Below are 26,673 nucleotides of genomic sequence, written 5' to 3'. Positions count from 1 at the left end.
TAATAATAATAATAATAATAATAATAATAATAATAATAATAATAATAATAATAATAATAATAATAATAATAATAATAATAATAATAATAATAATAATAATAATAATAATAATAATAATAATAATAATAATAATAATAATAATAATAATAATAATAATAATAATAATAGTAATAATAATAATAATAATAATAATAATAATAATAATAATTATAATAATAATAATAATAATTCTCTTTCTCAATTCATGTATATCACTGTTTCTTCCTCAAATATCATTGTCATTTTGTCATTTCAAAATGGCTTAGTGTATTTATTTTCCCACTAATATAATGTCTTCCTTGACTTACCCTTGTTTACTTTTCATTCAACAAGCTCGTTCAACAACTTTGGAAAAACTGTTAGGTTCTCTGCTTGAACTTGACCAAATCTGTCAAAAAGAGAAGCCTTCATTTCCCCACTGTCTTTTAGAATTTGGGTCTGAATTCCCACCATTATCTTAAGAAAGCTCGAACTCCTAGCTTCTGAGTAATTAACTTCTCACAACTCTTTCAACATCAATAGTTTTGCTGTGGAAGCAAAATTTATGAATAACCTTTCACTCCTGCAGGAAGTGAATTACTGATTGGATGAATAGAATCATTTTGGAAAGAAAAATTTGCGGGATTCGGAAGTCTCCAACCATTCATTTCTTCGTTTTACTAGGTGTGGATGAATATCCATATCTTTTGCTTTAAATCACCTCAACGATAGTTTTAATGAAATATAAAACCTCATGAATTTCGCATTAATTAAACTCTGCACACTACATCGCCACTGAACCAATACTGAGTAATGGAATGTATCATTTGCTTGGTCAAGTATTCCAATGTTACAATCAGGTCAACGATATTCATGTGTAACAATAAAATGAATACTTGTTGCGCATGATTAGCGCATAAGTCACGGTAAATAATGAGGAACATTCCAACATTGGCAATAGCAGCAAAACAAAACAACATTACATGACAGGTGATCTAAAATGAACGGTGGGAATGATGTATCACAATTTAGGGATTTGTTTGTTAAGAATAAATTATTTTATCAATAGTTGAATCCGGTAAAGAAGATAGGAATAGCAGAACTATCCGGACTGTGCACTAAATTAGTTTGAAAACTAAGCAATATTTCCTGTTGAAAATTCAAGAATAAAAGGTAATTGGGGTATGACGAAAATCAACAAAGCATATGCCGTTGGTAAAGTTTCTCCGAAACACAGGCTAATAAAATCTGCCAAAATTTCTCACTGCAAAACAAACCAGTGCAAAAACATTACCATCGATTCGAATCATCGTAGCGTGGTTTGTACAAATCAGACTCCCATTAATGTCAGATTCGCATCACATCAGATTCTCATTGATGTCGTATATTAATTTCACTTTGGATAGGAATTTGAAATAAATTAAAGTCATACCAAGGCAGATTAAATTAGTTAAAATGCATATGGTTTACATAATGCCATTTGTTGTACACGTGCTATTACAATGTAATTCGTTTTCATGATGGCACGATCAAAAGTGGAAAACGATTATGAACAGGCTTCGTGAAAAAGCGTAAGTTGCGTCTGAAAATCGAAAGGCGGCTAAAAACACCGCACATTAAACAGGAAAACATAAAGCGGATGAAACCATTCAACAAGTAATTCTAATGATGTTCACATTTTGAAGCTTGATAGAATTTGATCAAAGGCTTTCAGATGAATATCAGTCTTCTACTAGAAAAAAGTGATACTTTCCCAATGCACTGGGCTTAGGTTTAATCAGGAAAAAATAAACTGATTAGAGTAATAAGAAGATGAAAAGGGACCATAGAATTGAGTACCCCAAATGCTTTTAGACATTCCTTCAGCGATCAATAATATAATGTCTTCAACTTACACACCTATCACACAAATGTTGCGGATCGCAATATGCACACAATAAATCCAACCGGAAAATCGCATAAATTGAAATTCGAAGTTTCAACGATAAGAAAGTACTGATTTCTATTTAATGTAGTTTCTTGCCATCAAATTCAATTTTCATCACTTTACAGTAAAAATAAACCACAGTTAATTCTGTCAACCAACAAACAGAATGTCTCTGAATTATATTAAAGGAAAAAACAATTTTACTTCTGCTTATCTTCAACTTTATTTTAAATTTCTTTCCCTAAACCTTCATTAATAACCCACAAAGCAAGTAAACTATGTTGGAAAGAAATGATTCTATCACAAGTTTCAAGGAAATCAATTCTTATGAATGTCGTGAGTTGTAGAAACAGAAAAATATGTGTTAGGAACGCAATATAAATCTACGAACATTGCAGGAAATGAAAACGTAAAAATAGGAGAAAGAGATCTGGATATGCAGTATGTAGAATTGGATTTTCTAAGTAAGTGGTGGAAGTCAGACACCCAAAGTCGAAATTAAATTCCTCATCCTTTTTGAATTCTAGCAAACAAAAGACTGCAAAAAGTTGCCAATTCAGTTGAAATTCAATGAAAACTAAAATCATGGCAAAACATTTTATTCTATCAGAATTACACGATTCATGAGTAGATAAGACAAAACTGCGCAAATTACTGCGACCAATGAACAAACTGGCCATAAGAAATCGCATAAAATTGAATAAAGGTAATAGCATTTGGTTAGATAAAAAACAAATTGGCCACAAGCAATCTCATAATAATTGGCACAACTAATAAACAGAATGGCCATAAGAAATATTGGAAATATCGCAACATGAGACAAAGTCGAAAGCAAAGTGTCAGAAATCTTCAAAAGTTTGTTCCAAAAATACAAAAAAAAAAAAGTAACAGGAGATAATTTAAAGAAACATAAAAAGCGTAATACATCACTTAGAGGTGTTACGAATATATGAGAAATCTCGCAGCATTCACTTATAGCTTCTTTATTAATTTATATGTCATCATATGCATTCATTTTTTCCTTAATACCTCAAGATACATCAAGAAATGTCTCTTCTTATCAAAAAGAGGAAGAACTTTCTACTTCATTATCTCTTTATTACGAAAACTAATAGAAACAGATGATGTTTTGAGAATATGTATTCAAGAACAGATTAAAAACCATGAATAAAGGTAAAATCAATTAATACCACTCGGAAAGATTATTCACACAGCACCGGCTTTTCCAATACATTCTGCTGAATCTAAGATGACTGTTGCACTACCTTACATCGTACACAGTGTGATTTTATATAATGTAATAGTAAAGCATATACCAAATCAGGAATAAACTCTACTGAATTCCACGTAAAAAAAATTCCCAATATGAAAAACTGCAACTAGAATCAGTTATGCAAAAATCACATAAAAGTTACCCATAAAAAAGCGCAATTAGTTTCCAAATCAGGGAAAAATCCATAATTCACCATTACTTTTAAGTGGTACCTTGTTATACTGCCAGCGGTATTAAAGATTCATCTTTAATTCGATTCAAATCGTTTAACTGACGACTTTCGCTTGTTTCTTTTCCATTCGTAACTAATGAATTATTTTTCTCCGCTCCCATACGCTTATAAGTTGGTTTGAAAAATATTACTAGCACAATGGCTAGTAGGGCAGCTATTGCTGATAATACCTAAAACATAAATTAAAACATCAACAATTAAAAACAAATTATGAAATGCGAGCCATACCATACCACACTCATAAACTGTAGAATTCGTGTGATGCGTAAATTATGTCTTAGTTCAATTCAAAAAAGGAAAAGAACAGCGAAAGTAAATAAAATAAACTCACGATAACGGAAATAGAGCTATCTTGTGGTACAGCGGTAGAATTGGCTTCATCTTCGACTGTACAAATTTGAATATTTTTATATGCCTGTTGTAATGGTCGCGCAAGTAAATTCGTTATGCCAACGTAAATTATTGAATGTATCTGGAAATGTACGACTCATTACTCCTCAATTTTTCTTTTAATTCAACTGCAGATGGAGTCTTCTAAAAGTGATAAGACTCAAATTATCGGAGTCTTATAGTATCTTTATGGTACTTCATAACAAAGAAAGCATACCTGACCACTGAGCACCACAAGGCCTGATGAAGATGTTTCAGACACCGGGAAAGTACATTCGGAGGCTAATTCTAAACCAACTGGATATGATGCAAGTCCGAAAACACCGAATAGGAAAGCCATGATTACAAGATAGATAATGAGATCAGAATGTAGAGATAACTAAAATGTAAGAAATTTACAACAATTTGCTACTATAAATATGAACTTCGAAATTTGTCGGATCACTAAAACTATACATCATTTGGCAGCGAGCTTCAGAATGAGAAGGAATTGTATGAAAATCGTAATTTCGAAGATCAAGAAGTTGTATTTCGAACTGTTGCTACTCAAGTGATTAATATTGCACTACCTTATCAGTTCGCCATAAACTATTAGTGTCCCATCGTTGCCATTAACACACTGCGGAACAAAGAGCATCAAGCTAGATTTTACAAGGCATTTTAGGTGTCGGACATTTTTTTGAAACGTTACCTGCAAAAATATGACCCCAAAAATGACAGCCAGAGACATGCATATTTTCATGGTTTCTTCATAAAGTTTGGTTCGGTCGACAAACATGCCTGAAGATAGTTTCAGCTTTTTCTGTTGACTAGATAAATACAAAAGAAAAGAAAAAGCTAAAAATGAAACTATATGAAATAAAACTAAATAAAAGGAAAAAGAAATAATTCGAAGAACTAAGGGATGAAGAAGCCATTATTATAGATTTCATCTGAAATATTAAAAAAAAAAAAGAAAAAGTAAATGAAATAAACAGTAAGAGCTGCTTTGAAACAGCAAAAAATTGGGAAGAATAAAACAAAACTAATAAAAGATACCTGAAGCAGTAGCTCCGAAAACTCCACCAATGATCATCAGTGCAGCGCAAAGTCCGGAGAACGAATTCGAATATCCTGTCGCACAAAACAGCTGTTGTATGACGGTATAGAGACAATTAAACATGCCAATACCACCACCCATTACTATCAAAAGCAGTATGTAAGCCTTATTAGTAAAGCACTGTTTGATTCCTGAAAAAAATATCTAAAATAAAACACAAAAATTTGTAAGCCTTTATTTAACCCGATGAAAATCCTCTCCAATTTACTTGTGTTTTGAATTTTCAATATTTTCAACATATTACATGTCTAATTTGACAAGAATTAAGAAAATTTCCTCAAAAGAATATCTGTTTTCCGTTGAAAACAAATGCTGATCAGAAGTTGGTACTCTATACCGCTATCCTAATCATTTTAAATTAATAACATAACTGACAAAGATAACAATATAAAACCTTAATAATCTTGCAATAATTTTTAATGGAAAAGGAGTCTGCGAAGAAGCAGCGAAATGTTTGCAAAATCTCTAACGTGAATAGTTTTCAAACTTTTTCTGTCTGAAATATTCCAAAAGACTGAATCTGAAGTTAAGGCAGCAAACAGACCAGGAAGAAACGGCATTTGTGGTTGAGCAGCACTTTGTGATGGTGGAATTAGTGGTTCTGAACGAGTTACACAGAAAGTTGCTATTAAACAAGCCAACAGCGAAGGTACAAAAGTTATGATGTTTACTATAATTACCTGAAAATACATTACTGATGTTATTAATAAAAAGTTACATCACAATTTCAAATTCGATTACTGTTCCGCACCATAATTAATGTCAATGAAAATAAAGGCTCGCTCTTCTGATTCAAGAGTTGCTCATCCAACAAATGCTAGTTCTTAGACCCAAATCTCGGTTCTTATCCTCACAACATCGTTATATCTCGATGGAATCGAAAGATCCTTAAGAAAGAAAACCCGAGCCTCGACTTAACTGAAAATCTTACATCCACTGGAGCCTCAACTATTTGTGGAGAAAGAACATTTGCCATCAACACCCCCAACGGATTTGCCATGATTCCAACGGTTGTTGCTAACGCTCTTTGATTTTCGGCAAACCATGACCCCGCAACCTGAATTTACCGCTTGCTAGTTTTAGCCAACAAAATTTGTTATAATATTCAAAAAACCTGATCTACATCAAAATACAACAAATTTTTCAAAACACTAACTTTTGGTGGAAGAAACATAATAAACGGATATGCACAAGCAGCCACTGCCTGTCCAAAAAATCCCAACCGGGAAGCGGATTTGCAGTGGCAAAAATGAACTAAAAAAAAGAGATGTGGAAAATGTAAGTGACCATAGAAAACGTTGGTCTATAGGGTTAACTGAAGCAACTGCTTAAGTTTAAAACTTTGACGACAGTATGAAAAGACTTTCCGTCAATTCAATTCAAAGATGTCGATGAGGTATAGTTGCAAATTTCAACTTTATTCAGATTCAATAAAATTATCCTGGTCTCGAAAATGAAGACTAACATCCACAGTTATTGTTAGACCATTAAATATACGGTATCTCCCAATAATACCACCCATAAAATCTCACCTGATAAGACGGATGGCAGCACCAATACCGTTTGTCCAAGCTGCGATGAGAATCGCAAATCGAAGCCCGAACGAACTACTCATCCATATGCCGAATAAGCCTATCGGTATTGTGCAGATTATAAAAACTAGTGAAAACCAATTCGCTGCTTTGCTCTGTAAAACAACAGCTGAACTGTAAAACACGAAGAAACAAGAAACGCATTTTCCGTAGAATTAACTTTTCTTCGTGTCCTTGAAGTTAATAAAATAAAAACCTAACGGCACTAAGGACAATCAAAAAAATGTAATAGAATGTAATGCATAAAAACAATTTTCCAGAATTCACTCTTAGAATGAAGCAAGAAATTAATCCATGATATTGTATTTCCATATCTGAATCATGATAGTTCTTTTTTTTCTTTATTACCAATGAACTCTAGGCTTCAATAAAAATACAAGAAAAAAACTCAGAAAGTGCTTCTTCAAAGCAAATTACTAGATTACGACTGATGAAGAAGTGAGAACTTAACCCACCATTCCATAGAAAACGTCGACATAATTGGAAATGGAAGCAAATGCAATCCATGACATTGTATTTGAATTGTTCAATAATGCGACAACTGCTAAAACGATCCAACGTTGTGGATAAACTCTGCAAATTCTAACAAGAATTTGTAAGCTTAAGTGTCATTTAGCTTGAGAATTTTCATGAAAATCAAATTTGATGAGAAAGTAGTCGCTTCCTAGGCTAATGCTAGCAATTATTTTTCATCACATACACGAAACAATCCATACACCATTCTGACAAGAAAACTCACCGATAGCTTATTCGATGATCCGCTGGATCCATTTCCGATACTATGCCTATAAGTTTACTAGCATATTTTGGTTCAATGTTGATTGATCCATCCTTGTTATCGTCCTGAAAGTATTTAATTCATTCCTCTTTTACTCTGACAGCAGCTGCTCTTTCCTACATCTTGCTGCAGGAGTCAGAAAAGAAAATCCGCTCCTAAAGAAAATACAATCCTAATAAAAAAGTATAACATTAGGAAACATACACAGAGATTAAAAAATTACGTCTCCTTCGGTTTAGCAAAAACTGAAAAACCTTAGTGTCATCGGCGAATTTTAGTTTTGTTGCTTCATTTTTAAAGGAGAACACTGTAAGTTCGTTATTGTCCGATGTTTTGTTTATTAAATTTTTGGCATCCTCGGCCATAGTCTGCAAACAAAAATTCATTCAGAAATTCAAAAACCCATTTATGCTTATTTTCGTTTCGAATCGACGAAATTGAGAATTTTCGAAGGTCGATCTCGATTCTGAAAATTGTCAAATACATGGATTTAAAAGCAGTTGAAATCCTACCGGAAGGATTCATGAGATGGATGGAGAGGGTATTCTGAAATCCTGCAAAATGACTCTACAAGTCATTTGCATTAAGCAAACCTAATCTGAATTTTAACTATCCTTTATTTTTCTATTGGAGGAGAGAAATTTTCTCTCCTCTCCAATAAAGGAGTAAACGCAAATGAAATTCAAATCGGATTTGCTAACAGTGAGGGAGAAACAGAAAATATATCAAAAAAAAAACAAAAACAATCGTCAGATTAAACAACCAATAAGAAGAGAAAGAAAGATCACCAGTGAACTGTAGCAAATATGACTGGTCAATGTAATAATGTTTATAACATACATCAACTAAAATCTTAATGTAACAAACCAACTATAACTGAAATACGATGAGACCAAAAGGACAAGTAACACGCAAATATGCAAGTAGGTAGTGTTGCAAATATCTATGATCATTTAAAGAAATAAATAATTTAAAGCATGTGACTTTGCCAATTGATTTATTTTTAACTGACAAGGATCATGGGTTTTTAATGTAGAAAAAGGGCTTGTCAGCTTACGTTAGGTTTTGGAAGAGCTATGTCCAGTAAGAATTTTGGAAAACCACAAATCCAAACTAAATCAATCAGTACTTCAGAAGCTTCGAAAAAAAAATTCGTTATCATCCAAGTTTGAGGGAAGCTGAACTTTGCTTACCGTTGAATATGTTACTATTTCACAAAGGATCTACTTTCCATATCATCATTCTCGCTATTTCATCCTTAGTCTTTGACACAACTACCATTTCGTGCTATTCCGCCAAGTTCCAGATTTCTGCAACTAAGCTTTTACTAGCTCTTAATGACAAGAAGTCAATCTTGCGAATTGTCTGAAACATTGAAGCAAGCTATTCTGAAATGTCTTCTGATCACTGTCATCCCTTCCCAATCATCTGTCAGTATACATCTTCGAATAACTCACTTCAAAACTTTATTAGTCCCATACTTCCACAAAAACTCTCACCTCCATCTGCGGAAAAAAGCCCTCACCTCCATTGAACCAACCGCCTCAAAACACGTCTAAATACCTTTAAACCCTTTAGATTTTCACTAAGATCATTCGAGCGAGCTGCGGCCGTATTTCCAGAATGTTATTTAACGACACTTTGCTCCGCGGTTAATTCGGTTATTTTAGGTTGGAGTTGCAGTGAACATGGTAAGTTGTTTGAGTACTTTTTATTTTTTATTCATTGTTAACGGATTTGTCGCTTGTACTTTTCGGATGATATCCTTCCATCATTTTTGTATATTTTGTGATCCCTCGATGAGACGCTTCCTTTCCAACTGTTTCGTTGTAAATGCTAATCGGTCCCAACAAGTATCTGCCAAATGTTGACAAACACCGTCTTTTATGCTCTCAAATCAACATTTACCGGTACAGCTAGCAGCTGCAATGTGAGTGCAGACTTGAATAATGGTAACCCTTTCTAAATAATTACTTTTAGATTATTTTATAAATTCTTGGAAACATTTCATCTTTAAATTTGTTGCAGCCTTCAAAGAAAATCATCAAAAAGAGAGTTGCTCCTCCGCCGCCGATGGCTAGGAAATCAGAAGCAACAAAAAAGGAGCAAAATCCTCTATTCGAAAAACGAGCGCGCAATTTTTCAATAGGTGCGGATCGATCTTTTGATAATTAAAGACTTTGTACGATGGGTCAAAAAATAGGTGATTCGCTTCGTTTCCAGGCCAAGACATCCAGCCAAAACGAGATCTGACTAGATTTGTACGATGGCCCAAGTATATTCGTTTGCAACGTCAGAAGGCTGTTTTGATGAAGCGTTTAAAAATTCCACCACCAATTAATCAATTCCGTACAACGCTTGATAAACAGACAGGTGTGTTTTGCTACACTGGGTACTTTTCATATTCAGTATTTCTGCAAGTTAAGAGCCGGTTATTTATTTTTCCAGCCTACTGCTATTATTTGTCCCTTGGGATCCATTTTTTTTGTACCTCCTGGTTTTATATAGTAGCACTGAAAAGGTCTTGTTTGGTATTGTGCAAAGAAAGATGAATGTTCTGTTAATATCGGTTGCCCTTTGAGATTTGGATTTTAAAGGAAATCCGTTTCAAGACACTACTTTCTGGATGAAATTTCTACCAGATTTTTGGCGCTTTCCATTTACTTTGTATTTTACAGCTACGCAATTGTTCCGTTTGCTGGATAAATACCGTCCAGAAACAAAGCACCAGAAGATGGAACGGTTAAGGGCGCGTGCGGAAGCTCGGGCATCAGGCAAAAGTGAAGAAGTAACAAAGCGTCCACCAGTGGTTCGTTCGGGTGTAAACCAAGTCACGAAGCTTGTGGAACAAAAAAAGGCACAATTGGTTGTTATTGCGCATGATGTGGAACCTATTGAAATTGTTCTTTTTCTCCCGGCACTTTGTCGTAAATTTAAAGTTAGTTCCACCTTCTTTCTACCGAAATTTTTTACTTAGCTGATTTAGTTTCTTCACTCTCTTTGTAGTATACATCATTGCACTTACAAGTCTCAAAAGTTAGGTCCTAACTCCTATGAATTTATTAACTGTTTTCAGTACTGTCTGATTAAAATTAGGCTGTCCAGTCCTAACTCTTACGAATGTTGCTGAGTTGACTTTTCAGTACTATCCCATTGAAATTAAGTTCTGCAACCTTACAGGTGCCGTATTGCATTGTGAAGGGAAAGGCGCGTCTCGGTCAAGTTGTTCATCGAAAAACTGCTTCTTGCATTGCTATTGTTGATACGAATCCGTAAGTGGAAACTTATTTTCTCAGATACTAAGAAACTCAATGCACAGTTTTAAAAAATTGTAGAAACGCCCACAACTCAAGCAGTACTCTTCTCCTACTTTCCATCATGTAAGCCCATGGATCTATCGCCCCGCACTGCTGATACTAAATGTGCATCCCAGTCTTATTACACATTTCATATTTTAAAAGTAACAGCTCTATATTAGATTTCCGTTGGTGATTTTTTGATTTTATAAGCAATTATAGAAAGGTGTTGAATATCAGTTTGTGATATTGAAGTTTGCAGTGAGGACAAGGCAGCTTTGTCGAAGCTAAAAGATACAGTGATAACTAATTATAATGAACGCGCTGATGAAATCCGGAAACACTGGGGAGGTGGTGTTATGTCGGCTCGTTCGCAGGCAAAGAAGGCTCGAATTGAAAAAGCACGAGCCAAGGAACTCGCACAAAAAGCCTAAATGGCTCACCTCATTTTTTTTTTTTGTTCATTATTGAAATAAATTGTTGAATCCGCCAAGTTCTCCGATGCTTCAGAGATTAATTCGTCTGCAGAGTTTTATGTCTTTCATGTTGGGGGTTTTGAAGCAGTTCATCTTTACATAAATCGGGTTGGTGTGTAGAGTTCCTGTTCGAGACAAAAAATGAATCTTATTGTCACGAAGTAATGGTAGGAGTACGCTTCTTCATGCTTGGTTCTTATGTCCAGAGAAAAATGGATCATGGGTGGGACGTACCACAGCTTCAGATTAGTTAGGAAGAAACGAATCTACGAGCCAATCTTTTCCAGCAATACTGGAAAGGTAATTTTTTTAGTCGTAGGAGTGAAGAACTGAGATACTTCTGTGAAACGTTTAATTACAGTACCAAAACTATGCACGGCACTTAAACTTTATTATTCAATGCAGGTCACAAATGATGATTGGCGACTTATAAGTCGTTCAGAATATATTCTTTTGTGTTCCGTATCATGTTGGACTTGCTTTCCTCTTTTTTGATACCCTCCGATTCTGCTGGTTTGTTATACTTGTAACTATCTAAAAATTAACGCGCTACATCTTTATGATTACTTTTTTTTCCTTTTTTTTATTTTAGAGACCCTATCAAAAAAGTAGGCAAACAAGTATGATCGTAAAAGTTACCTGCCACTAAGTGTTTCGAGCTGGACACTTGGAGAGCAGAACCTCAGGTCAAGAATTTCGTCACTAGGCACAAATACATCACCAATCTTTTGCCATTTGTTATCTTCTGTGAAACCGAACAGCAACTAAAATTAAGTTTTATGTAAAAAGTAAATGGATAAGGCAGCGATGGAGAGTGTCTGTTGAAAATAAGATACAAGCATGGGACGTAGAATCTTTGACCGTTCAATTTGTTTTTATTTTCCCGTTAACACTGCCAAAAATAAGTGCATATGTCCACAATGCTTCACCAGGCTTCAAATTTTATTGAGATGACACAAAGTTACCTTTCCACCTTCTACTGCGATGAATGTATTTAAGTCATCGCACAAAAGCTTTTGCCTTTCGGCTCGCTGCATAACAAGTTTCGCTCCAGAAATTAGTTGGTGAATTGCTCTGGATATTTCTTTCAGTAATATCGTAATCACCTTATCATTAGCGATTTCTTCACGTACGATCGGATAACTTAAAGAAAGAAATGGTTACATCAAATCATTGAAGTACTTACGTCACCCTTAACTTGCGAAGCTTTTGAACGGAATCAGGGTCGATTTAAACATTTATGGATCGATTCCAGCTATCATTAAGGTTAAATTTATTTTCCAAATTAACGTAGGCATATAAACAGATTACCGACATCAACAAGGCAAACCTCAACGAAGTAGCAAAATTCCAAAAAGAATTATAATTCAGTGCTATACTACCACATTCTTTATCATTCGCGACCTATAAAAGTTATTAAATAAGTGAAGGAACTGATTTTAGCCAGTAACGTAGTGCTGAAACCCCAGTGTTCAACCATCAGGCGTGTGATAAGCCTCTTGTATATTTGAGATAGAAATAAATAGTTTTCAGAAGTCAATAGCTAGTGGGAATTTTCAAGAACGATTACCTCCTTTTTCTTCATTATGCTTTAAAAATTATACCTCCAAAATAAAAAAAATTAAATAAAATAGAAAAAAATAAAAAGTGATAGAAAGTTAGCAAAGAGAAAAAGAAGTTGACATCAAAAAGAGAGTAAATTTTTGCATAATTCGTCAAAAATATATCCATTAACAAGATAGTTTTAAGATTTGCATTTATACTCGGTTTGTATTACTCGGTTTGTTTAAAAACACGTGATGAACGTTTGTTTACAGATGCTACGCATAATAATTACCTCTTCAGTGCTTGAATCAGATAATAACTTTAAGGTGCTCAAGGAAATACTGCGAGGTTCTTCTCGAATTCTTTTCGATGTAGATGGAGTATCTGGATCAAATTAGCTGGTAATTAAGGAAAGAAACATGAAAAGTGGAATTTAATGGGTGGATGCAATCTTTAAATGGAATTACCACCATCACCCTCCGCGAAACTACTTCAGTTTTCTAATATCAGGATCAGAATAATTGATCTTAGTGATGTCCCTCAGTACATTAGTGACAAATCATACTAGGTGACGTATCATCTTCAGCGGATGGACTGTATGTTCGTTTCATCTTCCGGATTCGATTACTCGTTCGTCGCGTCATTCTACTGTTCGGTACCACTCTACTTTCAGTATTGAATATCTTAAAGAAGAAATTAATTCCCACTAAACTAAGAGCATTGAACTCCGCTCCCCAGTAGCCGACAGCAAGGAGACACAGCGGCGGTTAACGTTTTCAAAACAGAAACGTTTCAACAAATTCAGTGAAACTGTTATTTCCCACCTCGTCAGGATACATCTCGTTGTATGCCTCCTTTAGTAGCACCGACAGGTAAAGATGTTGAGGTAAGAATGTACGACAACAACTATTAGTGAATTAAGACTGTAAATGTATTTCTAAATAAGTTTAAATGTTGATTGTGCTGAACAGCAATAATTTTTAGCATCATTGCACCTATCACTTGGTAGATGAAGGATACCCAATTAATAAGTGGATGGATTTTGCACATTGATTTATGAAAGTCAGTATTCGTTTTATTTCGAATGTTTAAAAGATAACTGCCATGATTTTTTATGTAAACAAAGTGTAATAATGAGCAATAAAAATAATTTAATTTAATGACTGAACAGTATTGACACGATGATGTTGGTCTCCTTGTTGTGAGGTATGTGATACCACTAGTGACACATTCTAAGGGTATAAAAGAGGACGTGACACCCATTTATTTAAATATTCCAGCCATTTTTGATTTTGGACACTTCTCCCACAGAGAAAGAGAAATTAAGGCCAAACTGTTTCAAATCATGTTTGCCTTCTTCACTTCTGCATGAAATGAAACAGCAAATTCACGATATTTCAATGGCAGTTTCGCCTGAAATGCAACATTATAAAATATGTTGGAATGGACTATTCTGAAAATGGCTTTTTTGCTTTCTTAATGATTCCGACAAACAAATAAAGCTTGTTCAGTAAGGTGCTCAATACTGGCTATGTAAAATGTGAAAAAAAAAAAAAAATGTGCTGGTTACTGCATGGAGTTAAGAATCTAGTCATGGTAATGAACACGGGGGAGGGTAACGTGGAGACACCAGGTTATACTCCAATACACTGTTACCAATTTCGTCGGTGACTCACAGCGGGGAAATCCAGTTTGCTTCGTCATTTTACAGAGAGAAAGTCTCCGGAAATTTGTGACTCCAGCTGATGACTATTTCTACGCCCGAAAGGTGGAGGACATACCAGCTGGACAAGAAAAATTGCTAGATAAAAAAAAATTCAGATCAATAACGGCTTCCTACTACCGTAATTCAAAAGTGCACATATTTCTCTATAATGAACTTAATGCATGATTGTCGAGTTTTCAGGATAAAGTCGATTTAGATATGGTAGTTCAGAATTTTAAGTTTATCCCAATCTGTGCTCATTTTACTCTACTCACGTATAGGTCTTACTTTGATGTAATCGAGTACTGTAGTGTAGATGAACACATATTGTGCTTCATTTTGCACACTCGATGCACGCTGATTTCTCATCTCTTTAACAACTTGTGGTACCTGAATTTGTGGTCATTAATTTTACTGTTTCCATCTCTGATTGTCGCAAACATTGTAGAGCTTTTTGTCCTATTCACAAGGTGCGCTCACTGTATCTGTTTGATGCAGGTGTATTTTAGCTCTAAATCTGGGCCCAATAATTCTAGTGGATGAAGAAACGGGAATCAACTATTTAACAGGAAAAGGATTAGACTATGAAAGAACATTGGTCCATATTTGACCATTTTAATCTTACATTTAATGGTTGGTTTTTCCAGAGACGTGATAACAAGGTATCAATTGCTACCACAGTACCCGTACGGCCAATACCAGCTGAACAATGAATTATGCTGATCGATCTCTAAAATAACCGTTTAAAATTATCAAGAATAAAAAAAGTCCAGGGGAGATTCACCGCATCACATAAGTATGACAAACTAGAAATAATGAAAGAGAGGATTATAATTTAACTTTAAATCCCTGAGATATCATGCTATCTAGATATTCAAAGGACTGAAAAGATTTTAGATTCTGGAAAGTCATAAATAAAGAGTAAAAAGGAAAAAATTGCTCTCAATGGATACAGCGGGTATCATTCGAATTAGCCTGAGTACGGTCATCCCACTTTGTGGTACACCACGATCCGGCCAATCCGTCATATGTATAAGCTTTACAATGGTTGAATTTGAACAACCTTCCGGTAACACTTCCAGAAGATAAGTCTCGAATTTATCCTCGTGTTCAGACTACAAAATAATTTTTTAAACGAATAATTTGTATTTGTTCAATGTAAAGGAATAATCAGATTTAGCTTATAATCAGATTTAGTTCTTCTAACTTCACTGTCGAGGTCAGTTGAAATCATAAATAAATCAAAAAGGAAGATGTTGCAGCTATATCTTTCATTCTTGCGCTAGACATCAATCATAAAAATGAGGAAAATTTTGAAACAAACAACAACAACTAATGGCTCAACTGTTTATCTGACACAACTATATAACTGCTTCCCGATATGTACTATTAATGCAGTATCAACTAAGATGATATCAGTATTTGCAAGAGATGAAATGTAGAAAGGAATGTGACTAACCCGTTTATTCATAACAAACATACATCCATAAGTTTTATTTTCACCATTTTCTGCAGGCCAGTACTGAAAACATTTCTGTTTGCCGTCTTCAATTGTTTTGCATAACATTATGATCGTTGTAATTTGTTCTTGATGTACCATACGCCAAAAATCGCTTGCAGTTGATTCGAGTGGACCCTAGTAGGAAATTAATAATCTACAGATAAAAAATTGGTGACTACTAACTGATTATTCAATCATATTGATATCTCAGAATTTGCATAGTCCAACTTTTTTAATTTTCTCTCTGGTTAGAGAAATGGAGAAATGTGATTGAATTATAGTTAAATTGCGATTATCTAATCAATTATTGTTATTTAATTATAAGTTAAAGATACTTAATCCTGAATATAACTAGTATATCTACAAGCAGTTATTTCGACAACAGTAAAGGAAGATTGTTTATAATGTGCGGTGAAAGCACAAATGTTTTATCAACGTTTTCACAGAATGCGAAATTGATATTTGTATGAATTTGCGTAGTTATTCATTCGTCTTCCAATTAGCTTTATAAATTGATGAATAGACCTTTCAAAGTTTTGAAAATTTATAAATTCTGGCTGGCTGAAATGAGAACTAATAAAGAAAGATGGGAGGTGGCTATAATTATTTACTTGCGATCTCAAATGCGATTTTTGGAATTATATGAGAAATTGGAGTGATGATAATTACGTAATTAGTCCTACCTGCGTAGCGATATACTGGTGAGCACAACCCTCCATTTTTAGCCAGTTTGCATGTATGTAATCTGTTTCAGGTGGAACATTTAATGTTAAAACGACTCTGAAATTCTATCGAGTAGAAAGTAATTTTATATGGTTTTTGAAATTTTCTTTAAGTGAGCGTGAAGTGAGAGTGTGACGAAAGCAATTTAAAATGATGATAGATCTGGGACATCGCTTCAAGTCAGATGGAATATGTTTGCAGAAAGAAAAACTTGATAATGGATACAAATCGATCCTTTTTTCAAATTCATAAGTAAATTTGTACATCAATCGTTATGCCAAATTATCTATGATACTTCAAAAGTGCAAGTAACCGTGTGACATCTAGACAAGGTACATCACGATATCGGTTTCTAGACGGATTCGCTGTAAATGCCTCATGTGCATTGTTTGGCGGCATGTACATTTTTAGTTCTTCAAACTCTCGTCGTAGACCAGCAACACCTAGAAAACCACACATTTTGAAAGATTTACGTAGGCCTCTTCCTACAACTTCTCAGATGCAATATTTAAATAAAATAAAATCTCACTGATTTGGAAAATCTCAGTTGGGATTCCCATTCTTTTTAGGTGAGAATGCTAGCTACTTCAATGTTCTATTAAGTAAATAATAAATTTTACTCATAATTTCATCTTTAATGTAATTCTCGTCGAAACTTCAGAATTTCTACTAGTTTATTGACTGATTACTAGTAATCGACTGAGATTCAATCTTGACACTTCCAGTGTTTTCTACATTAAACATTCTTGCAAACCCATTGATCTGATGTAGTTTACATAATCAGAAATCAATTTTTCCATTTCATTGGTCATTGGCCTGCCACTTATTTTACGACGCACTGTACCTTTCTATAAATTCACCAATATATTCTATTAGAATCGCTATTAACCTTTATACCTTTTATCTGTTATCAGTTGCTATTTCCTTTGTTTACAGCAACAAATTTATGACTGAAATTTTGCAAAAATCCGAAATATTTCATTTATTCTTTCATATATTTGTTCATAAAAAGAATAGCCATATCTCACAATTGAATAACACAGAATCTTGCTTAAGGTTCTGTGTTATTTAATAATGAGATAAATTTTTCATCTTTACTTTAGATAAGGTTATATTTAATGAACCTTTACACTTTTTACGGCAGACATAGATGTACCAGCAGCATCGCCTTCAACAGTAACCTCTTCTTCCATCGTTACCTGTCTCCTGCGTCGACGAGAACCAGCACGTTTCATATTGCTAACCTTTTCAATTTATTCTAACATTTTAAGGTCTGACTATTTGATTTTTTTCTTCCTTTTTATCTGTTATTATAAATTATGCAAAAAGTTAATAATTACCTTGGAATAAAAAAGACTTCAATAGTAATATTTTGATTGGAATCGTTTTTTACTCATTACTTTATCCAAATAAATTCTTGGATTTCAATCTATTTCAATAAATTTTCCGAAATTTTAATTTGATTTTGCAAACTAAAATAAAACACTGTTCGTCACCAGCACTGATAATTGTTCAGAAAATAAATGAAGTGACGAGGTGGTACCGATGGGAGCGCCTCTAAACTTGCAATTAGGTAAAAATTAATCATTTATCTCCACTTTTCATTTTTATATACTGATGAATTCATGCAAATTTTCCAGTTTACATGAATTACATGTGTTATCAAGTATGGAGAGTACAGGTGAGAGCATGAATGGGAAAACTGTTCCCTCAATAATTATCATGGTTAGCCAAGCACCATCAAGAAAATTTTTGATTAACAGTTGATCAAGCAGTACTGCTACTTCTTGCTTAGTTTAAGCTGACTAAAATAAATAAATTTTGACAGATAGTTTGAATCTGAAACAAACAACATTTTATTTAATAAGTTGTGACAGAGAAGTTCTAATTAGTGAGGCTTCCTACCTAGGTAATCTGATCATCGTTTTTCATCGCAACCAGAAGTCAGATGTTAGATTTGAATTATATTCTGGATCACAAGAAAGTTAAAGACTCCGTATCAATATCCCAAATAGTTTTCCAGGAAGATTAAGATCAATAATAAAATGAGTCTTCATAATTTTCCATTTTTAAAAAAATCCACTTCAAATTACAAATCTACGAGGATCATTCAGCAATAGTTTTCTCGTTAATTAACAATCTCTTCTCCTTCTTCATTTACCTCAAACGGAAATGACAGTAGTTGTTCCAAGGTGATGGAATCAGTAGAAGTTGTCCTTCCAGGTGCTGGAATAACAAAGCCTACTTTTAAAACTTAACATATATTTATATCAGTTAAGTTTCATTTAGCGAAGTATATGGAAAAATATTTCTTCTTAAGAGGTGCTGTTTAAAACATTTCCATCCACTACAGTGTTCGCACATTTGAATAAATGATAAATATAACTAGTTAAAAGTAATTATTACGATTAAAACCAATCGATGGCGGTATTAGGCCACGCTCTTCAAATCGCCTCAAATAATTACATAAATGCTTTAATCGTCGTTCTTTGCTACGCCGATTTTGGAACCAAACCTGAAGTTAGATTGATTTAAAGTACACCGATTAATTTTTAAACATTACTTTTTATCAAGTGAAAACAATACATGAACTCTCCAGAAGCTTGTTTTGGAGGTGTATCGTCTACCTGGATAACACGCATACTGAGGCCTGTTTCTAGTGCTAGCTTAGCTCTCACGTGCTTCGATGGCTTTGGAGTTGACGTGAACATTCTATTTAGTACATCTAACTGAAACAAAAAACTGTTCAAAATACATTCGGTTTTTATTTTACTCCAAGTAATTATTACACAGTTACAGGATAGATTTTGGAAGTGAAACGTTACCTGGTACTGTTTAATGGTAGTACGCGGTCCTCTGCGCTTGAAAAAATTTGCTTCATCACTTTGTTCGTATCCGTATGTTTCATGAGAATGTGAGAAAAGGTTAGTTGATGAATAATCCAATTCCCTTAACAATATGTATAAGAAATTTGATCCATTGCCGATTTCAGTATTTTGATGTCTGCTATTATTTACAAATTAGATACTTCTTTTTGGATCTTCAGCTTATTTCCCTATCATTCCAAGTGAATCTTTGGGGGAATTAATTAGGAATTAATTAATTAAATTTCCTTTAACAGCTCTACAAAAATTTCCGATATAATTATTTTGTTTCAATTTGCCAACACATAGCATCTTTCTTTATGAACATATTCATGACTTAAAATTAAATTTTATCGCAATGTCCAGTCCCAATAAGATATAGCTGTCGAAAATAAAAGAATACCTTGAAACAGCATCAGAAAGCAAGCCACCATCATCTGTTTCTAATATGCATACCGCTGTAGTTGGCGTTGGAATAGTAAACACTGAAATTTAGAAGCTTCTAATTTTCATATCAAGCCTTTATTGGAAAAATTATACCATGAAATTGAATAGGTTGGTCTACCCAGTTTTTCATTTGAAAAAGAAGGAAGTGTCAAAACATATCTCTTATGTTAATTTAGTACTACGAGAGTTTAAACGATGGGATCAGTTTCAAAATAATCGCAGAATATTACAAGCGAACTTACAATTATCGCTGCAAACAGTATGAGCAATACATGCTATGCTTTTAGATATTTTATTTATGCAAATTTGTTCGCCTTGTGATATTTTTCTACCACATTGAATACATCGATGGCAGGTGATGTGATAGAATATATTACTCTGAAAATGGATGTAACATCATGAAAATGATAAAAAAAAAATCTTTAAATTTTAAGAATAAGCTGAAAATACATGGCAATTCGCACTGACACTTGACAAAAAAAAAAAAGAAATTTCTGCAGTCATGCAGCATTAAATTTCTAGCATTATACCTTGATTTTATAGATCATTTCTGTTGGTGCAATACCTTGCCAACAGCCTGCACATCGATTTGGACTGTATTCCCTGTAGAATACAATTTAAAATCAAGCGAATTATTTATTAAAAACAATACTTCAAAAATACGTATGTGAGAGGAGTTTAAATTGCTTAAACCAAGTCTGGATTAAATTGTTTGCAGAATTCTTTGGCAATAGTCATTGTTTTGAGTCTAAAGCGAAATTCAGAATTGAGCCATCAACTCATAAAATCTACTCAGAACTATTGCTACAAAAAAGACTTTTCAGATTTTGTCTCAGACTCTATTATAATTAATAAAAGTTACTCATAATAGTGTAGATGACAGTATAGTTGTCCACTCTTTTCGAAACATTTATCATAGAGAGGTGTGGAACAAACTGAACATCTAACACAATTTTCATGATACACCCAATCACGTATCTATAAAAAAGAACTATTTGAAAGATTTAAATTCAAAGGCTTTTAGAGCTTATTGCCCCTCTTTACTACAGTAAGTCATCAGTTGGTGAGTGCTGTAATTATGCTCGAGACATCGATTAATTATACTTTTCAAGATATTGCAAAATGTAAGGAAACTTCTGATAAAACTTTTCTTAAAGATTCTGTTAACAGGAAGCTGTAACTGATGACTGATTTGAAGCTTGATTTGAAGATTTGTTTGTTTCTTCGTTTGTTTTTTGTTTTTTTTTCTCTTTTTTAGACCTTTACTTATTGTCTTCCAAAGTCACCAGCAAATTTTATTTACTCATGTCATACTCATAAATCAATGCGACAACTTCAAAAAGACCGAGGATGATATTAATACAAAGTGAGGCGAGAACGTGCTTCATGAGCTTAACTAGGCCAAGAAAACTTATGTTGGCTAATGTTCCGGACTTTTGAAAGTCTGGCCAGCAGGCAAGTGATGGGAACCACTGATCCTTAGCACTGTAAACTTCTTGAGCAATAAATACATTGTCCTGTTAATCAGGTTGCATTAATTAGATGATTTCTACTGAATGAAATGTCTCTAAGCTATTTTCATACTAACATCGAAAAGGGTACCTTTGACATGAATTCATGTATGATCGGAAATTGGCACTGCTTGCAGATGCTCTAAAAATTGGCTTTAAAATTACTTTTTTGAAATGGCTCAAATTTTTTAGTAGTGATTGAAGGGAAATGAAGAAGAATTACATCAATTTTAGACTAAATAAAATTCATCGCAACGCGCAACACTTCAAAATGTTTGCATTTTTGTTGTTGGCATTACAAATACAAGTGTATTATAAATGCTTTTTAAAAGGCATCTTTCAAATGAGTGAAAACAGCAATAAAATGGTACTGTTACAGTAATTGGTACAACTTATTCTATCATTTTAAATTATTGTCAATTGTTGCCATAAACAATGATTATTGTCCTAAACTCTACCAAATTTATTTCTTATTGAAAAGTGATGCAAGGAATTTAATCATATAAAATAATGTAAAAATGCTAACATGAAGATATCAAAAAATAAATAAATATGTTGAATGAATTAACATTACTGATTATTAAACTACACAAATTGCCTAAATTATTTTTAAATATTTGAAATTACCAATTCAGGAAATTTGTAAAACTTGACGACTGCTTTTATTCTGGCCGAAAAATCTATTACTATTTCATGTTCCTCATTTATCTCATTTAAGCTATAATAAACTGTAGGATATTCTTTTTACTTTATCAAGAATTCTAAAGGAAAATGTCGAGAATTATTAGTTCGGCTTTTTAAAGTTTGTTCATTCGTCCACACATCAATTTGTTAATGCAAAAAATGCTTTAAGAATGTTCATGAAATTATTGAAGTGATCAAATTTTGATCACCTCCCAGAACTTTCTCTCTCCCCATCAGTTACCGTACTGCTGCCTGTTATACGACTGTAGAGGTAAACAAAGTGAAGAGCTAATTACAAGAGTGTTACACTTGGAAGTAATAAAACATAAGGAAGGACAAGGTAGGGCAGTTAATTTAAGTCATTTTTGTTACATCGATTTTTTGCTTCAAAAAAAAAAAGATGTGATACTTAAATAATACGAATCATTTTTGTAACAAAAGATATTTGATAAGGAGTGAAGTCGGTCACCTTTTCATCCTTCGCACATCTACCAGTGTTATTATTGTTGTCGTTGGTATCGGAATTAGTAACAGTGATTTCGGAAGTGATATCTGTTGTTGTGATAGCTGAGCCATTAGCTAAAGTGACCGGTTTTTCATCGTCGCAAGAATACATCCAAAGCGCTTCGAATGCGCGGATTTTGAAGCGTAATCAGTAGCACTGGAAACACGGAACAACCAGCTCGTCACATCATATGCTACGGTAAATTGTGTTTCCTTTGGTAATAGGGCGGGGTTAGATTTCTCATCCATACGTTCGGTTTTATCAAACTGTTTGCTAACTTGGATAAAAATGTGAACAACAGGTGATACCGCACAGAAAGAAACATTTCACTGTCATCCGAAAATATCTCGGGATATTTCTCAGTTTGTCTCCCGAAATACGCACTTCTTGCTGATCAAAAAACTGAATAATTGTATGTTTTGAGTTTTAATATGTAGTTTATAGTATACGATTAGAAAAAAAAAATGCATTCAGACTTTATTAATGTGTATTTCAATATGTAAAATTAAAAAGGATAAGCAAATTGTCATGTGTCCAACCCTCGAAATTACCAAAATGACATTCTCAGTATGAAGAGGAGTCATATACATACTGAGAACTGCCTTCATAAACTACTGTAAATGGTTAATGTCTGGAGTTAAATCTTTCAATTGTACCCATAACATTGCTATAGTATCCAACAAATCGCAACGATTAAATCGCAGTAGTCCCATTTATCTTAGAAGAAGCATTTAATCTAATTTAAAGCAAGAATTTAGGGCATTTTCCTTCCTGATGGCATGCATATATTATTGTATATCGTTTTCTAGCATTGCTATTACAGAGATTATTTTGATTTTGAAGCATCACTTCATCATCCAGAAACGTCACGTCATGAAACGTTTAAATTGAAGGTAATCGAAATGACAGTTACTTAATGTCTTAGATTTATTTAATCTCTGATAGTTTCATTTATGTAGCATGCAATTCTGAAGTTCATTCAATTTATCTTTTAGAAAAGCTCAGAATCGAAAAATTTTTCTTCCTAAATATAGATAATAACCATGGAAATAATCGATAAAAACACGATATAATAATGAAAATGAGAACAAAAATACTAAAAACAAGGAATAAATGAAGTGTGATTGAGCATATCGTCCTTCGAAAAAGAGTTAATTTATTTGCGGAAAGTCTAAAGCTAATATCAGTAGCAGGAAAGAGAGGTAAAGTTGCAATCGCTAGCTGTCAGATCAATAATGCTCGATCATTTATCGCCTTCAAATCATTTTTCTCAAATTCTTTTATCAATAATGCGCAGGAAAAAGTCCTTCATAACTATATTTTGTACCAAATTTTTGACTAAAGCAGCTTGCGAAGGTCGAGATCGAGATATTAACAATATGGTGCTCGTTAAGCTCTCATCTATAATGCATTGCTCTGATAGACATCAATGTTATAAGTCATTTAAAATGCAACGACATCACGGTTTTTCCCAGGTTTTCATGTCAATTTGTCACCACCGCCACATTATCCAGGCATATCAATATATTGCACGAACTCACCCTTCACCATCCAATAGCCAATTACCGTTCACTGAAATGTTCATCAATCATTTAGAAAAAGAAGAAATATTTTTCCATTTCTTTTTTCCTAAAATACATTAAATTTTTTCCGAAGTTTGATTCAAGCATTAAAATAATGTTAACGGATATCTTAAGAAAGGATGGCATGTCAAAATAAATGTATCCAAGAAGTGGAAAGGTAAAAGTTGAAAGAAGGAAAACAGTGGCATACATTTGGACTTTGCAGCTGCAAGGCATCGGATATTAGGATTAATTCTTCAGGTTTTGAAAATATCTCTTTGGATGAGATGGTTTGTTATCCTCAAAATCTTCAGGTTATCCCAATATCATTGTACTTATCTTGATCATCTGAATTCGAAAGCTACTGCCCTAACATTTCAACTTTTGAATTATCGGATGGAAACTATTGCAGATATTTGCAAAAAGGAAGTTAAAAGGTGCCGATATTTATTTGCCGTCATGTCCATTAGTTAAACAATATTGTTTCTGTGTACTAAACATGATCGTATCACTTGTTGCATGCTCAGAATAATACCTGCCAATCATGGGCGCAGTTGTACATCTGTACATTCTATCCAGTAACCCAAATCAATTTAACACGGTAAAACTGTCACTTCATCTATTAATTATTTATCCTTTCAGAATGAAAGAAAAATGAACCAATATTAGCATCTGCTTAATATTGATTCATTTTTCTTCATCTTTGTTTATTTAATTCTTTAATCTTTGTTTATTTGTGTTTCATTTGGGCAGCACTTTGAAATATTACTGAAATTTATTATGATGCAGACGTTTTATTTTGATTCCTTTATTTATTTCTGAAATTTTTTTTGATATTTGAAATGATAATGATAATGATAGTTTTTTGAACTTGAAAGGAGATGTCATGTACTCATCCATTGACACTTTCCCAGTTCAAATATTTAATTAAATCCTTTTAATTATAATAAATGGAACATTTAACTTAAGAAGCAAAAAGCATCCAATCTTCTTTTTTTAATTTCGGAAACTCAATTTCAATTTAAAATTTGTTAAGATTCAGAATCGAGCTGAAGTTGGAATCTGATTTTGAGTTGAAAGGAAAAGTTCGAAAATGTCTTTTTAGGAATGTAGTAATGTTGAGGCCCATTTTAGGAAAGCAAAGGAAGAGAAAGGACTATACGTTTGCTGTTATTAGTTACAGTTGAATTTACTTCTCCTAATCAGCTAATTAATCGTAACTGCTAGCACTGATAATCCAAACTTTGTAAAAACTTAATCTCACTATTTCCCGTCCTCTAATTTAAGATTTGCAGATGCAGCAGAAACTTTACCTACGACGGTATTCATGTTAATTGCTAATGGTCTAAGAAAAGATTTAGGTGGCACGAGTGCTAATTAGGTCACCTATTTTATACTTAAAGCCACAATGACGTTCGATATAGCATTACCTTTTCCTTACAATGATTAAAAGTCAAATAAAGGTGCAGATTGAGCATTCAGAAGATGATGACAACTTTGATCGTTATTTAACTCGCTGATTACCGTTGATTAATCGATAAGTGGAAACAATCTAGCCTGAGTCGATCAAGGGGTCAGTACTTTTCTGGTCATTTTGTTCATTACGAACCTGAGGTTTCTACAAAACAGATTTGTTATGGTCTCTATTGTCGATCATTTCTCCCTTACTATATTTCATATAAAAATGCTTTATTAATACTCACTCTTAATTCCATTCTTCCATGAAGTTTAACCTTTTCTGATTACATCAATAACCCTTAACCTTCAGGAAGGCATTGTTTAGTCATTCATGTCTTTTCGCTCTTCTTTATTTATATACCTCAACTTCGCTCTGCTTCATGCCTATCTGTCTCTTTATTGATATATAAAACATCACAGATACATCAATCTTTCCGCTTCTATTCTATTCCCGTCCTTATTTTATTCTATTCTGCTCTATTCTATTCTGTTCTATTCTATTCTGTTCTATTCTATTCTGTTCTAATTTTATTCGATTATTTCGCGTGTCATTTACTTTGCATAGAATACTTTGTAACGCTGCGTTTTGCAAACAGCAAACGGCAATTAGTGTTGGTATTAGTAATAGTAATATTATAATATTGCGGCACGCAGGAGTGCGGGCGTGTGGTGTATGTGTGTGTATATGTGTGTGTATGTGTATGTATGTATGTGTGTATGTGTATGTGTGTGTATGTATGTGTGCATGTGTGTATATATATAGCAGCGTTGTACTCAAGAACTGAATGTATTTTATCGATTTCTGATTTATATGTAATTGCATATGTGTGTATGCATGTGTGTATGTGTCTTTAAGTGACTTCCTGCTGGGGGAATTGAATTGAAATTGAATAAAAATGAGAGGGAAGGTAGTGTGCTCCAAGGGGACGCTTGCGCTGGGTTACATCGGAAATTGTAAAATTGCTGTTCCCGCTGTGTTGCCTTCATTGCTTCCCTCTATTATTTTGCTACATCGTCATCGATAAATTTAAATTTCAGATATTGGTCATTGGTCAGTAACTTCATACTATCTCACATCACACTTTGT

At 33.5% G+C, this 26,673-nt stretch overlaps 6 protein-coding genes across 6 annotated transcripts; 1 reads left to right on the top strand and 5 right to left on the bottom strand.

The window, feature by feature from the left end:
- Positions 1-3,281: 3,281 nt before the first annotated feature.
- On the bottom strand, positions 3,282-7,674 carry LOAG_03795 (major facilitator superfamily transporter; the record flags this gene model as incomplete). Its single annotated transcript, XM_020446416.1, has 12 exons — positions 3,282-3,620; positions 3,782-3,922; positions 4,058-4,219; positions 4,532-4,620; positions 4,879-5,070; positions 5,484-5,619; positions 5,871-5,996; positions 6,112-6,193; positions 6,472-6,626; positions 6,987-7,104; positions 7,271-7,374; positions 7,564-7,674. The coding sequence occupies 12 exons, from the start codon at positions 7,672-7,674 to the stop codon at positions 3,435-3,437; spliced, it is 1,602 nt and encodes a 533-aa protein (XP_020303242.1). The 3' UTR covers positions 3,282-3,434.
- A 1,235-nt stretch (positions 7,675-8,909) lies between these two features.
- Positions 8,910-11,096, top strand: LOAG_03794 (60S ribosomal protein L7a). The gene is made up of 6 exons (XM_020446415.1): positions 8,910-9,000; positions 9,338-9,458; positions 9,533-9,682; positions 9,988-10,247; positions 10,490-10,581; positions 10,868-11,096. The coding sequence occupies exons 1-6, from the start codon at positions 8,998-9,000 to the stop codon at positions 11,037-11,039; spliced, it is 798 nt and encodes a 265-aa protein (XP_020303241.1). The 5' UTR covers positions 8,910-8,997; the 3' UTR covers positions 11,040-11,096.
- Positions 11,097-11,421: 325 nt separating this feature from the next.
- On the bottom strand, positions 11,422-13,418 carry LOAG_03793 (hypothetical protein). The gene is made up of 6 exons (XM_020446414.1): positions 13,192-13,418; positions 12,919-13,010; positions 12,412-12,485; positions 12,047-12,224; positions 11,721-11,845; positions 11,422-11,615 (listed from the first exon to the last, which is right to left on the bottom strand). The coding sequence occupies exons 1-6, from the start codon at positions 13,268-13,270 to the stop codon at positions 11,612-11,614; spliced, it is 552 nt and encodes a 183-aa protein (XP_020303240.1). The 5' UTR covers positions 13,271-13,418; the 3' UTR covers positions 11,422-11,611.
- Positions 13,419-13,964: 546 nt separating this feature from the next.
- Positions 13,965-17,790, bottom strand: LOAG_03792 (protein-tyrosine phosphatase; the record flags this gene model as incomplete). The annotated part of the gene is made up of 9 exons (XM_003139329.1): positions 13,965-14,039; positions 14,620-14,721; positions 14,957-15,061; positions 15,285-15,446; positions 15,791-15,967; positions 16,516-16,612; positions 16,869-16,998; positions 17,310-17,403; positions 17,680-17,790. The coding sequence occupies 9 exons, from the start codon at positions 17,788-17,790 to the stop codon at positions 13,965-13,967; spliced, it is 1,053 nt and encodes a 350-aa protein (XP_003139377.1).
- Positions 17,791-18,944: 1,154 nt separating this feature from the next.
- On the bottom strand, positions 18,945-20,825 carry LOAG_03791 (mechanosensory protein 3; the record flags this gene model as incomplete). Its single annotated transcript, XM_003139328.2, has 7 exons — positions 18,945-19,070; positions 19,183-19,284; positions 19,381-19,504; positions 19,823-19,904; positions 20,109-20,244; positions 20,397-20,469; positions 20,803-20,825. 7 exons carry the CDS (start codon positions 20,823-20,825, stop codon positions 18,945-18,947), a joined length of 666 nt encoding a protein of 221 aa, XP_003139376.2.
- A 5,218-nt stretch (positions 20,826-26,043) lies between these two features.
- Positions 26,044-26,367, bottom strand: LOAG_03790 (hypothetical protein; the record flags this gene model as incomplete). The annotated part of the gene is made up of 1 exon (XM_003139327.1): positions 26,044-26,367. A coding segment is annotated over one exon (324 nt), but the record flags the coding sequence as incomplete, so codon positions are not given.
- Positions 26,368-26,673: the final 306 nt, after the last annotated feature.

The sequence above is a fragment of the Loa loa genome (genome assembly GCF_000183805.2).
Source record: "Loa loa unplaced genomic scaffold supercont3.36, whole genome shotgun sequence".
Lineage (NCBI taxonomy): Eukaryota > Metazoa > Nematoda > Chromadorea > Rhabditida > Onchocercidae > Loa > Loa loa.
Note: the sequence above shows the minus strand (reverse complement) of the source record. Positions and strands in the feature narration are given on the sequence as shown.